Consider the following 14,493-nt stretch of genomic DNA (forward strand, 5'->3'; position numbering starts at 1 on the left):
TAGGTGTCCCCCAAGGCTCCGTCCTAGGACCCCTCCTGTTCTCCATCTACACCCTTGGCCTGGGCCAACTCATAGAATCTCATGGTTTTCAATACCATTGCTATGCCGATGACACCCAAATATACATCTCTGGACCAGACATTACCTCCCTGCTGGCCAGAGTTCCAGATTGCTTAGCAGCCGTAGCCTCCTTCCTCTCCTCCCACTTTCTCAAACTGAACATGGAGAAAACGGAGTTCATCATTTTCACCCCACCCCGTATGGCCCCTCCACCTGACCCATCTATCAAAGTTAATGGAATCCCACTTTCCCCAGTCCCACAGGCACAATGTCTTGGGGTTACCCTGGACTTCGATCTATCCTTCAAGTCACACGTTCAAACCCTCAACACCTCCTGCCGCCTCCAGCTCAAGAACATCCATCGAATCCGCTCCTTCCTCACCCCTGAAACTACCAAGATGCTCGTCCATGCTCTCATACTTTTTTAATGGTAATGGAGGGGGTGTACATCTCACCCAGACTACTAAGGTGGGTGAGATGAGAAAACTCCAGGAAGGACATTTCTCAGCAGATAACTATTGTCTGCTGAGAGTTATTTCAAAGTTCCAGGGCTGGATTTTTAGGAATGACAGGTAGGATTGGTAGTGGGACCTGTCATTCCACACCCCCTCCAGTCCACACTTTGGGAATGTTCCGGCAGCGACTCAGCTGTAGAGATAATAATAATAAAGCCCCCTAAAATCAGTATTTCCCCCTAGTATTAATTCACTCCCCACCCCCACCCTCCCAAAAAAAATACCTGCTTTCAATCCCCTGATGGGCTTTCTACCATCACTTCTTCGCTACTCGCTCCAGGTACCGTCAGCATCCCAGCTCAGGAGGTGCAGGGTAGTGACATCATTGAGCCATTAAAAAAGTATTATAAAAGTATACAAACAATTAGATCAAGAATCTATATGTGTGTAAATAATGTTATCCCATAATTACAATAGTAGCATGTAAGCCAGAAAGAGTGACCCAGTCTCACATCCTAAGAGCAGCTGCACATCCAGGAAGAGAGAGAGGTAGTACAAGTGTACACATATAGCATTACTTACCCATGGTGCATCCAGGCACTGTACCTACAACCAGCAGAAGACCCACCCCGGCACGCGTTTCAGCGCATGTGCCTTTGTCAAGGGGAATTGACATCAATTCTTGAGAAGCAGCTTGAGACCAAGACTTTTCCTAATCCTGAACTTTCACTACCAGGTCTTGTACCACCTGAGTCAAACTCTGCATCTGATCCACTAGAGTTTGCATAGGCTCCATTACGGATCCCAAAAAATTCCACGGAATGGAGTATCAGTTTTTGTTTTTTTGGGGGGCTTTTGAGACCCCCATGTGTAATAATCGGAGCCTCAGGGGAGGCGAGGGAACATAATAAACAGTGTTACTCACCTCTGATGTTAATTCTAGAAGGCTTCAGGTCTGTATCGTAACATCCCAGGCGTCACGTGGTCTGAGATATTACCATACAGGCCCAAAGCCTGTGCTAGCATTCACAGGCTGGGGCTCCGATTATTGTACTCGGGGGGTCTGAAAATTATAATAGTGGTACTGGGATCGCCACCTGGGTTCAGGCCTGCTCACAGCCGCCCATCGTGTCCTATAGAAGAGGGGGACACGAGGGGCAGCAGTGAGCAGGCCCGGGCAGGTAGGTAAATAGGCCACCAGGTAGCAGCCTATTATAAAACAAAAAGAAAAGTACGCTGCTTACCGACCTATCCGCTGCCTCTTCACTGCACCCGGCAATAAGACGTCTTGCGTCTCAGCCCAGACATTGTGATGACGCCACCTGCACTGAGTCGCAGAGGTCTAAACCAGCGCAGATTAGAAAATCTGGGCTAGTTTATAAAAAAAAAAAAAAATTGCCGCAGCTACATGTAGAAAACGACACACATGACATATGGATCATAGTTCAATGAATGTGAAGAAAGGTTCTCGCTTCACACTAGAGTGCAAGTTTATGTTTTTAGAGTCCACTTGGGGACCTGTACAATGGAAACCCTATCCGCTTAAAAACCGTTTACCTGACTATTTTAATTGAAATGGGGACAGAGACCCTGAACTCTAGTGTGAACCAAGCCTTAACCCAATTATGCCTAGATTTCCATTATTGGAACTCAAATACAATACTACCTCCGGCATAAACGGGTTGGAAAGCGCCTACCCAGAATATAATGGGGTCTGCCAGGTTTCTGCCCATTTCATGCTGAAATCAGCTGAGAGAAGTTACGTGACCGCCGTCAGCAGGCCTCAAGAAAAGGTCCCGTGATGTCACATGAATATTCAAAGGGATACAGACGTAGTCCCAATGGTGAAGTTAGGGTCCCACCCTGTTTAGATAGGTAAAGAAGGAACTTCACTCGAAGTATGTGCCAAACAATCAGATGTGTTTATTGGTAGAGTAAAGGTTTTCGGTCCTTGTGGACCTTCTTCAGACTCTACACAAAAGAATGAATCAAACAAAAAGAAATAAATACCAGAAAACAATTATCAAAAATAACAGTGATTGTGACATGTGACAAACAATAATATGTACATGTACAGTCCTATGAAAAAGTTTGGGCACCCCTATTAATCTTAATCATTTTTAGTTCTAAATATTTTGGTGTTTGCAACAGCCATTTCAGTTTGATATATCTGATAACTGATGGACACAGTAATATTTCGGGATTGAAATGAGGTTTATTGTACTAAGAGAAAATGTGCAATATGCATTAAACCAAAATTTGACCGGTGCAAAAGTATGGGCACCTCAACTGAAAAGTAACATTAATATTTAGTAGATCCTCCTTTCGCAAAGATAACAGCCTCTAGTCGCTTCCTGTAGCTTTTAATCAGTTAAGGAGAATAGTAACAAGGAGCGCATGTGTGAAAATTCGCCTGCGTGAAATAGGAATAGATACCTTTATATGCTATAGTGCATGTTATGGAAGTAGAATCTAGGAATAGATAGAATGAGTGCAGGAATTCTAAACCCAATGACTATGGATACTTAATAGAAGAGAGGTAACAGAAGATAAAAGAACAAGGGAGAAAGGTAAAAAAATAAAAATAAAAATAAGGAAGTGAAGAATAAATAAAATAAAATGAGGAATAGGAAAGAATGAAATGTGCAAAATAAAAAAACAAGAAGATAGGCACCAACATTTACCAAGAAGAATAAAAAATATTAAAAACACAAAAAAAATTAAAAATAAAATTAAAAAACAATAAAAAATGAAGAAAAATAATAAAAAATAAAAATAAATAAAAAATAAAAATAATGGACAAATAGAGATGAAAAAATAAAAATAAAAACATTTTTTTAAAAAGGGAAAAAAAGGAAAAAATCGCAAAAGAGAAAGAAAATTATTACTAAATGATAAAAGTAAAAAATGAAAAAAAAGTAAAACATGAAAAAATGAAAAGCTGTTGATATGAAAAAAGGATACCGATGGGGGCGGGCCCGGTAGGGTCAGTCAGAGGAGGGCCTAGCGAGCCTGTTGGATAAAAAACACAGGTATGTATGATCAAATCATGACATGGCTAGAGAGATCTGTTGGTTTACTTTAACAAAACATTTAACAACAGATGGAGCACCGGTCTACAAAAATGCCTGAATTTTGTATTCCCTATTTAGACCACGAGCCTCCATGGTCTTGAGTTTATGTATCCAGTACGCTGGAGGGTGATTCTGTTACCACCCCTCCATGGCATCGCCACGTGCTCAAGAACCTGAAATCTGAGCTGAGAGACATTGTGCCCTGCCTGAATGAACGGAATCGGTAGAAGTAAATTGCGACAGCGGATATTGGATTTATGTTGTTTAATGTGGTCTCGCACACGTTGGGTGGTCTCCCCAACGTATGCGAGACCGCACGGACATTTGATGAGGTATATGACGAAATTGGAGTTACATGTGAAATAATCATGTATTGGAAATGTTTGACCTGTATGCAGGGCCGCCGATAGGCCAGTATTACCACTACTGGCGTCAGGGGCCCAGCCAAATTGAAAAATGCTCAGCTCAGCTCAGCTCCTGCTTTAATGCTGCGCCCGGCTTTGGCGTGTGTAGGTGCGATGTGATGACGTCACATCGCGCTTACACCTGTCAGTGGAGTGAGAGGAGCGTCAGAGAGAGGAGCAGCGAGGGAGCGATGGAAGGAAGGGTGAGTGTAAATAAGTGTTTGTTTTGTGTTTAACATAATGAAGGGGGCCCATGAAACTGGGGGGCAAATGAAGGGGAGGGGGGGAACGGCATGACACTGGGGCAGATGAAGGGGGGGAGAATGACATTACACTGGGGCAGATGAGGGGGGGAGAATGGCATTACACTGGGGCAGATGAAGGGGGGAGAATGGCATTACACTGGGGCAGATGAAATGGGAGAATGGCATGACACTGGGGCAGATGAAGGGGGGGGGAGAATGGCATGACACTGGGGCAGATGAAGTGGGAGAATGGCATGACACTGAGGCAAATGAAGGGGGTGGGGAGAGAATGGCATGGACACTGGGGCAGATGAAGGGGGGAATGGCATGACATTGGGGCAGATGAAGGGGGGAATGGCATGACACTGGGGCAGATGAAGGGGGGAATGACATGACACTGGGGCAGATGAAGGGGGGAATGACATGACACTGGGGCAGATGAGGGGGGGGAACGGCATGACGCTGGGGCAGAGATGGGGGGACATGAAACTGTGGGCAGTTTAAAGGGGGAGAACAGCATGAAACTGGGGACAGAGATGGAGGGGGGGACATGAAACTGGGGGCAGAGGAAGGGTGTATATGAAAGTGGGGGAGAGATGGAGGGGAGGCATATAATTTACAGGTGACTGTAGGAGGATTATACTGTGTGGGAGCACATGAAAATGAATGAGAATGGGTGGAGTCAACAGAAAAGTGGGCGGAGCTAAATTTGTCTCCCTCTTTCTACTCTTCAAAAGTTGGGAGGTAATACATAATTGGTATGTCACAAAATAAAGTAGTGTTAAAATGGCGGGGGGGGGCAGACACTTAGGGTGTATGGGGCCCCAAAATTCCTGGTGGCGGCCCTGCCTGTATGGGGATGATATATTTTATCGCCTTTCAAAATGTTGGAACATTGATGGCAGCTAAGGCACGGGAAGGTGCCGTTGCGTGGGCTGCTGAGAAAGGTTTGGCGTGATTTTTTTACATCAGATCCCAGGTCAGCCCTCACTAGTCTGTCCCTCAAGTTTTGTGGGCGTTCATAGCAAGGACGAAAATTGTTTTTAAATTCTGGAATTTGGGGATATGAGCTAGTCAATAAGGGCCAATGTCTCCTTATTATACTATGAATCTTATAGCTAAAAGGATGATATGAATGTACAAATGAGATCCTTCTGTCCTCATGATTAGAATCAGTTGACATTGGGCGAATGAGTGCGTCTTGTTTGACCTCCCTCAAAGCTTTGTGTAGAATATTTTGGGGTAACCTTGAGTTAAGAATTTTTCCTCCATCTCCTTATATCTGAGTTCTCTCGTTTCGGTCTGCTGAAGTTACGTGACCGCCGTCAGCAGGCCTCAAGAAAAGGTCCAGTGATGTCACATGAAGTGACATTGAAGGCCCTTTGCTAATAGTCCTCAGCAGTCACATGAAGCCACTGGTGGGAGTGGTTTAGTTAGACATGTATGTTTATAAGGTTTGCATTGTAGCCAGATAGTTGAGCCGAGAGGAAGGGACCATGTGTTCCCAAAATGCGTTTTTCTTGACTGATTAACTGCAATAGTTACTATGTAACTTTTTTATTCATGTATGGAAAATAAAAGCTACATTTTAATTACCGTGGAGTTTACTTGACCGTCTTCCTGGATGCAGCTGGTTTCCTTTACTTCCTTCACTACCATGTGTTGGGTTGGAGTCCACCTGTGTACCGAGCTCTCCAGGAGATCTTCATTACAAGTTTACAGGGTAAGCTGAATACTGCTACATTTTTGCTACATGAAGCCACTGATTGGCCTCAGCGGTCCTCCGGAAGAGACCTGGGAGACGCTACCGGAGCAGAAGAACCAGAACACGCCGTAGGACACTGGAGCATCGGGGACAGGTGAGTATACATTTTATTTTTTTCAATGCCCCCGGCTGATGTAAACATTAAAAGGATTGTTCATTTATGTCTGGACAAGCCCTTTAAGCGTAATGGAGGACGCATGGTGCTATCCATTAAAAAGACATGTAGAACAAATAGTCACATCTACAAGCAGATCACATCTATCTCTGCTGTTGACACTGCAATAAAACATGAAGTTTTCAGGCTACTTCTGCCCACAAAGAGCAGCCATGATCCCGCTGTTTAGAACAGAACACATCGCTGACTAGTCGGACACACATAGTCTGTCATAGCCTTCACCTCTGACTGCCGCGCACGCTCCCATTGGCGCTCATTAGAGCCAACTACATGACGTCATGGAGCCGTCTCACCAGTCAGCTGACTGCGGGGCAGCGCCTAGTTAGGTGGGCGTGGCCAGCCGCCTATAAGTGCGCAGACTCCGTGCTAGGAGACATTCGCTCCTGGTGCTGGGTGTACTGGTGTTGTATAGAGACTTCTGAGGAGACACTCGGTGGGTGCTGCTTAGACTCGCTGCTGCTGCCGCCGCCTTATGTGGTTTCATCTCTTGTGTTTGACCCTGTGCTTTGGGTTTTGCAGGTTTTCTACGTAGCAGTATGGCTGAAACTGTGGAGCAGCAGCAGCAACAGGTACGTCCTGAGCATTATGTAGTGGGTGATACCTGAGGTGCAGGTGAGCCAGCTGTATAGTGTTATTACAGGGCATGCTATGATACACTAGGCATCAGCTTCTCTGTATTCTCTACCTGTGGTACTTCTATACTATGAAAGGATCTGGGCTACCTGTTATGGCATCAAGAAATGGCTACTAATGTATCATTCTCTATAGCTGAGGGGGTCTTGGCATTCTGATGATAGGTTGGCACTAGATCTCTGGTGCTATTTATGACTGTATGGGGTCCTTACTACTTAAAGTGGTTCTGTGGTCCCCATAGGCTATAATGGGGTCTGCGTGGCTTCTGCTGGTTTGATACTGAAGCTGATGGAGAGAACTCCTCCTCCTTGCAGGACATCTTTCTGCTGACTTAACGCAGAGTCTTGTATGGAGACTCCAGTGCAAATGTGAACCTAGCCTTAAGGTGTAGTAAATACTTCCTACTGTTGACTGAAAGATGCAGTTTGAACCTGCTCCAATCATTTAATGTCTGTTGCTCTCATCCTCTTATGGATGAGGGTAATATGTTAATAAAGGTAGTGTAAACCCGCCCTTACAAATGCTTCTAGGGAAGAATATCTCAAATCATACTATGTATTTCACAAACCTGTCTTTGCATAAAGTCTGTTGCATAATACAGCAGTTCTTTAAAGGGGTTGGCCACTTTCAACTAATATTGAAAGAAATGCTATGGTTTCTATAATAAAGTTGTACAGTTTTCCAATATACTTTCTGTATCAATTCCTCACGGTTTTCTAGATCTCTGCTTGCTGTCATTCATTCCGTTACTTCTAGTGGATAAAACTCTGACCATGGTCATGTGATTTATGGACCATGGTCATGTGATTTATGGACCATGGTCATGTGATTTATGGACCATGGTCATGTGATTTATGGACCATGGTCATGTGATTTATGGACCATGGTCATGTGATTTATGGACCATGGTCATGTGATTTATGGACCATGGTCATGTGATTTATGGACCATGGTCATGTGATTTATGGACCATGGTCATGTGATGGGCACACAGGTGCTGCTCACTACAGTCACAGCACAATATTCAAACAGCTGTCTGGTAATCAGCTGTGCGCATCACATGACCATGGTCAGTTTTATCCACTAGAAGTAACAGAATTAATGACAGCGAGCTGAAATCTAGAAAACTGAGGAATTGATACAAAGTATATTGGAAAATTGTATAGCTTATTATACAAACCACAACATTTGTTTCTTAATATTGGTGTGAAAATGGCCAAACCCTTAAGGGATGCCTGCACCTCTATTAAGTTGTATTGTGGCACAAGACTGCAGTATGAGGACATGCTCACACAGCATAATTTGGAGATGAACTTGAGGCAGGTTTCCCTTTCAAAAGCTCACCTGAATCTGTTGCCTCTTCTCAGTGGGGAAAAAGGGGTCCTGCTGAATGACGCAAGGCCTCTTCCTTGACTAGAGCATTGTATATTAAGCTAATCTTGCATGAAAACCAACTTTGGCTTGCACTGCACTTTCTACAGGGTTTATCTCCTCGTGACATTACAGGGATTTCTTAGGAGTACACACAGACTGTTTGGATTTAGCTGATCAATAGTGAAATAGGGCTGTAGCATGTGTCTTGTCTGGTGAAGGTCCAGTGTGTTTCAAGATCTTTACTGATGACTTGATTTAAAGGGGTATTCTCGTGTGTGTGTGTGTGTGTGTATATATAGATAGAAGTTAAACATTTTTCAGAGTTTAAGATTTTCTCTAAATATCTTGTGGTCTCTGTCTTGATCGGTTTCCAGTGGATATGACCATGAATTCAGGAACTTTCTAAGGTCAGAAAACGAGCAAAGATTTCCTTATTGTGACCTGGGATATCTTCTCCCTACATGGTGTCCCTGTCTGAACCTGCTACAATAACAAAATCATAGCTGGGTTCCTGACTTGTACCAGACCATAGAAAGCTTCTGCATCTGTGGTCATATCCATTGGCAACTGATCAAGACAACACTCACCACTAAGAGAAACTTAAATTCTGCAGAATTTTTAACTACTTAAAATTGCAAAAAAGTGTAACTTTTTTTTATCTTCAAATATAGATATGATTATGTACATGGGAATACCCCCTTTAAGGATAAGCACTTCTATGGAAACCCTGAGATTCCACTAATATGCTTAAACAATATATAAAGCTAGATCTAGAAATGTATAACACTTGTGTAACTTTTTTTTTTTTTTTTAGAATGTGGTGGTAAGGTTAATCAACCTCCCATTGGTGAGCTCAACTTATGATATGGTGTCATCTGCCTATGTGACCACCAAAGAGAACCATCCGTACCTGAAGTCTGTATGTGATGTTGCGGAGAAGAGTGTGAAGACTATCACATCTGTGGCAATAACCAGTGCCATGCCAATCCTACAGAAACTTGAGCCTCAAAGTATGTACTAAGTCACTGCTAACTAAGGGGTTTGGGGGCTTAATATCTTTGTCTGGGTCACATCTGCGTCTGGTTTTCCACTTGGGGAGTCTGCTTGGGGACACCCACCCATCCTCAAACAGAATACTGAATGAATTAAAAAGCGGTTAGGAATGAAGGCAGATGGACCCCATAGACTATAATAGGATCCGTGTCTTTCCCATGCGGTGTCCGTATGAGACATTTGGAGAGAAGTACTTCAAGTAGTAGTTTTCTCTCCATCTGATTCAAGTGGAAAACTCAGACCCCATTATAGTCTGAGGTCCATGTGCTTTAATTACTCACAACTTTTCAAGTAAGTAGGCTAAATGTCATGCTACACACAGTCCAAGCATTACTCACTACGACCTCTGCTGGCTTGCAGCATACTGATGACTGGGTTGCGTCAGAGGAAAAACTAACTCTTTCTGCTCCTAGTTGCTCTGGCTAACAACATTGCCTGTGTTGGGCTGGATAGGATTGAAGAGAAGCTGCCTATTCTTTATCAGCCTTCTGGGGAGGTAGGTTATGAAGTCATGTAATAAAATTATTCTGCAAACACTGCAGTATGACTAGCTTATCTTGTCTAAAACTGTATTTCTGTTTTAGGTTGTGGCTAATGCCTCAGGAGTGGTGACTGGGGCCAAAGATGCTGCTGTTCAGAGTATCACCGGAGTAATTGATAAAACCAAGGGAGCTGTGCAGGACAGTGTGGAGATGACTAAGGCTGTTGTAAATGGCAGCATTAACACTGTTCTTGGGAGCAATGTAGTGAAAATTGTGAGCAGTCGTGTAGATAATGCACTAACCCAGTCTGAGACTCTTCTGGAACAATACTTGCCACCAACTGATGAAGAGTTAGGTAAGAAGGTGCTGGATTATGTATAGGAAAGGCCCTTTCATAAATATTTGTACTTCCTTTTTGGGGCAAACCTACATGCATGTATTCTCCTTTTCTAGCTAAGGAAGCAACTAAAACAGAATGCCTTGAATTGTCAAAAGACAAACCTAGCTATTATCTTCGCTTGAGATCCCTGTCTACCAAGGCGCGCAAGCGTGCTTATCAACAAGCTTTGACCCGGATCAAGGATGCTAAGTGCAGAAGTCAGGAAGCAATTGCTCAGCTTCAGAATACAGTTGATCTGGTTAGTAAAACAAATTAATAAATTAGTCTTGCCAGTCCTAAAATATTTCTTAGAAGCTCCTTCATTGTAGTGGTATAACAACTTGTGATGGAAGGGCAAAAAAACCCAGCCACAGCAGTTGAATACTTAACAAAAGCCATATGAATTTTCCTATAGGTGGTTCCATTGTAGGAGACATCAGCAGACTGATGCATGTAGCCCCCTACTTAGCATATTGGCCAGTTAATCTCTTTATGCCAGAAGAGAAAAATGGAGGTTTCTACTATATAAGGTCACAAAGCCATCTTTGGGACACCATATACTGGATGTAACACTTGCTGAATTTTCTATGCATGCTCTTGCTTACAGTAGCCATGATATATATATATATATATATATATATATATATATATATATATATATATATAAAATTTTTTTTTTCCTTGTTACCCTAGATTGAATATGCAAGAAGGAACATGAATGGTGCTAATCAGAAAGTCCATGATGCTCAGGAGAAGATCTACAATAAGTGGGTGGAGTGGACAAAAGGCACAGAACAAGAAACTAGTGGAGAAAGCCCTGAGGTAATGACATTACTATAAAATGTATACTAGGACCATCTTCAGGGTAGAAGCTTAACATGTCAATATCTCTTTACAGCAAATTGAATCCCGCACGCTAACTATTGCCCGGAATCTCTCTCAACAACTGCAAACCACATGTCTGTCTCTGGTCTCCAGCGTTCAAGGTCTCCCACAAAACATCCAGAACAAGGCTCAGAATGTTAGCGCCATGGCTGCAGACGTCTATCAAAACTTCCGTTCTGCCTCTTCCGTCAGAGAAATGTCAGACAGCCTCTTAGCCACCACTAGGGACCAGTTCACAAAAATAAAGGATTCTATGGATGAAATGATGGACTACTTTGTTAACAACACTACGCTAAGTTGGCTGGTAGGTCCTTTTTACCCACAGGTGGTTTACAGGAAATATGGGGAGAATGAAGTTGATGGGGAAGACTCTGCCAACCAAGAAGATTGAGGAGCGAAATTGGTAGAAGCAACTTTGCACAAAATGGGTGAAATCTAGCTACACTTGTATTACTTTCCACCTTAATGTGAGGGACAAGAACAAGAGGCCACATGATGGTTGTGGATGGGTTTTGTCTCAACATTGGACTTTGTCTTACTCTTGGGTGTCTGTATACTCACAAACTTTCCCTGACTGGTACATGCATCAATGTGTAAACTGCACTATGTACATGGTGTACTATTTTTGTATTAATAAAATGTCTGCATCAATTTGTCAGTGTCTAAAGGTTTGTATACATGCTGTGCAGCTACCAGGCTTTGTCTGGTTCTGACCTAGTTTTCACTCTTGAATGTAGTTTACCTGCAGAACTCCAGAAATGGTGCTCCTACAGTAAGATAAAGCCTCAATGAGGCTCTTTACATGTAGCTGGCACCTAGTGCCTTTTGGCTTCTCAATGGCCATGTGTGTACCAGTTACTGGAGTGCTAAGCTCCAGGGTAGAATGGTTCCCTCAATAGGATGTCACAGGTTATCAACCTTTCTAATGCCATGACCCCACAATACAGTTCCTCATGTTGCGATGACTCCAAACCAAAAAATAATTTTGGTGGCTACTTCATAACTGTAATTTTGCCATTTCCCATCCCCCCCCCCCCACATGTCACATCTCTTCCCTCCCCACACTACATCTTGCACCCCACATCTCCCCCCCCCCCAAATCCCCACATCTCTCCTGCCTACACTGCACCCCACATCTTTCAATCTCACATCCAGCATCTCTCCCACCACACTACACCCCACATCTCTCTCCCACATTAACCCCCCCCCCTTCACTACATCATGCACCTCACATCTCTCCATGTTGCTCCACTACACAGGATACAGTGGAAGGACCTTCTTACCGGTAAAGACACACCTATCCAGTCATGTGACTTTATGACGTCAGAAGGTCCTTACGGCATCTAGTATTTAGCCTTTACCATAGCACGACTTCTCAGCAGCTAAAGCAATCGGTAATATGTATTTTCCAATGGCTTTAGGTGACCCCCTGTGTTTTGGTCATTCGAGCCTCAGCTACTTTAAAGGACCTCATGTCCTTGGGCACATGCAGTTGTATATACTGCTAGAAAGCAAACAGTGAGGAATTCCTGCATGTGCCTGAGGACACGTAAGGTCTTTATTAAACCGCTCCTATAATGCTGTACATGCTGCTAGCAGAGTAAAAATCATACCTTAAGTTTCATAGCCCCAGGGATGTGGAGAGGGAAAAAAAACATTCTTTTTTTTTAAATGAGGGTCTTGGAGCATAGGGAGAATTTTCAGGCACTGCCGCATCATCACTAAACAGGTTAGCACTTTCATCCTTGAGTCTAATATTTCATTAGAACCTTTTTATTGGAGGGGGAAAAAAAAACATTAAAATTGCATAACATGGCCCCATAAAGAGCCAATATGCTTTTTTTTTTTTTTTTTTTTTTTTTTTTCCTTGAAAGCCTAAGGGTGCATTCACACTGAGTAAACGCTAGCTTATTCTGAACGTAAAACACGTTCAGAATAAGCGGCGTCTAAAGCAGCTCCATTCATTTCTATGGGAGCGGGGATACGAGCGCTCCCCATCGAAATGAATGGGCTGCTTCTTTCACTCCGTGCAGTCCCATTGAAGTGAATGGGGAGTGCCGGCGTATACGGCAAGCTCTGCTCATGCCGGAGCGTACACGCCGGCACTCCCCATTCACTTCAATGGGACTGCACGGAGTGAAAAAAGCAGCCCATTCATTTCTATGGGGAGCGCTCGTATCCCCGCTCCCATAGAAATGAATGGAGCTGCTTTAGACGCCGCTTATTCTGAACGTGTTTTACGTTCAGAATAAGCTAGCGTTTACTCAGTGTGAATGCACCCTAAATCTTCAATGTTAACTTGGCCTCTGATTTAAACCATACCTCTAGGCTAGTTCTCATTACTTGCTAAAGTTTTTCTATTGAGACCAGTAATGAGGAATGGGCTGGAATTTATCCCAGTGTCTGGAGAACTGAACTCTACTATAACTGAATTTGGTACATGGTCACACACAGCTCACACATAATTACAGAAGTGACAATGCTGGGTATAGCTAGCATTTCATCCAGGAACATGCAGCATATATTCTACACTAGCTGGTACCCGTGACTTCGTCTGCGGTGATTGTAGAAGTGGGTAAATACAGGCACGGGTAAGGTTTTAGTAGTGTGTAAAAGGTATGGGATATAAAATAACTTTATCTTGTTTTTGCTGTAATTCTGTGGAATACGTGAGACTTTTGTGTTGAATGTAATTTGTATTTCAGCTGCTATATATACAGTGTTATGGGAAACTGTGCATAGTGTCTTTGGGACAGGGGTAATTCAAGTTAATACTTTGATATGTGACATTGTATGATTTATTTTCCGCCAGTACATGTACATTTTGGGCACAGCATACTCTTGAGCAAGCAACATAGTCTGGCCCTGTGCATGACAGTTTCGTAACTCCATGTGCCTCTTAATAGCAATTAACCCCATGTCCCTCACATTAACCCTTGTGTAATAGTTACTGATATGTGAGAGACTTGGAGGTAATTAAGTATCTTCATTATTGAGGTCTTTTATTACCTCCATATGTCTCACATAGTAGTAACCTTTATATGAGGCACACAGGGGTTAATATGAGGGACATGATGGGGTTTATTCCTATTAATGTGAGGCACATGGAGTTACTAACACTAAACTAATAACCCCAAATGCCTGACACTAATGAGAATAGGAACTAAAGGAAGGGACATGTGTTTCTTACTTTCACTTTGCTAGCAGCTTCCTCTCCTCCTTGGGGAATCTTTGCAGGATGCAGACCACTATAGCAGGCAGAGACCTGAGTGATTAAGCTCCACCCCCTGGGTTTCCTGCACCCCCCTCTCAAAGGGGAGTGTCCTTATGCCTTAGCTCTAGCAGAGCACTGAAGGGACGCTCGGACTTCATTTAACTCTTGCAGGTCCTGTGCTGCTGGCATGCCAGTGAAATATGGCAGGAGTGCCACTCTTGGCACGTGTGCCAGGGGTTGCGGACCTCTGCTGTAGAGGGTAATATTAATTTCATGGCTTGCTATGGTCCAAAGT

The 14,493-nt window shown here is 43.3% G+C and overlaps 1 protein-coding gene across 1 annotated transcript; it reads left to right on the forward strand.

Annotated features, from left to right (window-relative positions):
- Positions 1 to 6,519: 6,519 nt before the first annotated feature.
- LOC142210774 (perilipin-2-like) lies at positions 6,520 to 11,575 on the forward strand. The gene is made up of 8 exons (XM_075280196.1): positions 6,520 to 6,611; positions 6,698 to 6,747; positions 9,000 to 9,195; positions 9,652 to 9,734; positions 9,823 to 10,075; positions 10,174 to 10,358; positions 10,793 to 10,921; positions 10,998 to 11,575. Exons 2-8 carry the CDS (start codon positions 6,715 to 6,717, stop codon positions 11,373 to 11,375), a joined length of 1,257 nt encoding a protein of 418 aa, XP_075136297.1. The 5' UTR covers positions 6,520 to 6,611; positions 6,698 to 6,714; the 3' UTR covers positions 11,376 to 11,575.
- The last annotated feature ends 2,918 nt before the right edge of the window (positions 11,576 to 14,493 follow it).

This window comes from Leptodactylus fuscus, chromosome 1 (assembly GCF_031893055.1).
Source record: "Leptodactylus fuscus isolate aLepFus1 chromosome 1, aLepFus1.hap2, whole genome shotgun sequence".
Taxonomy (NCBI): domain Eukaryota; kingdom Metazoa; phylum Chordata; class Amphibia; order Anura; family Leptodactylidae; genus Leptodactylus; species Leptodactylus fuscus.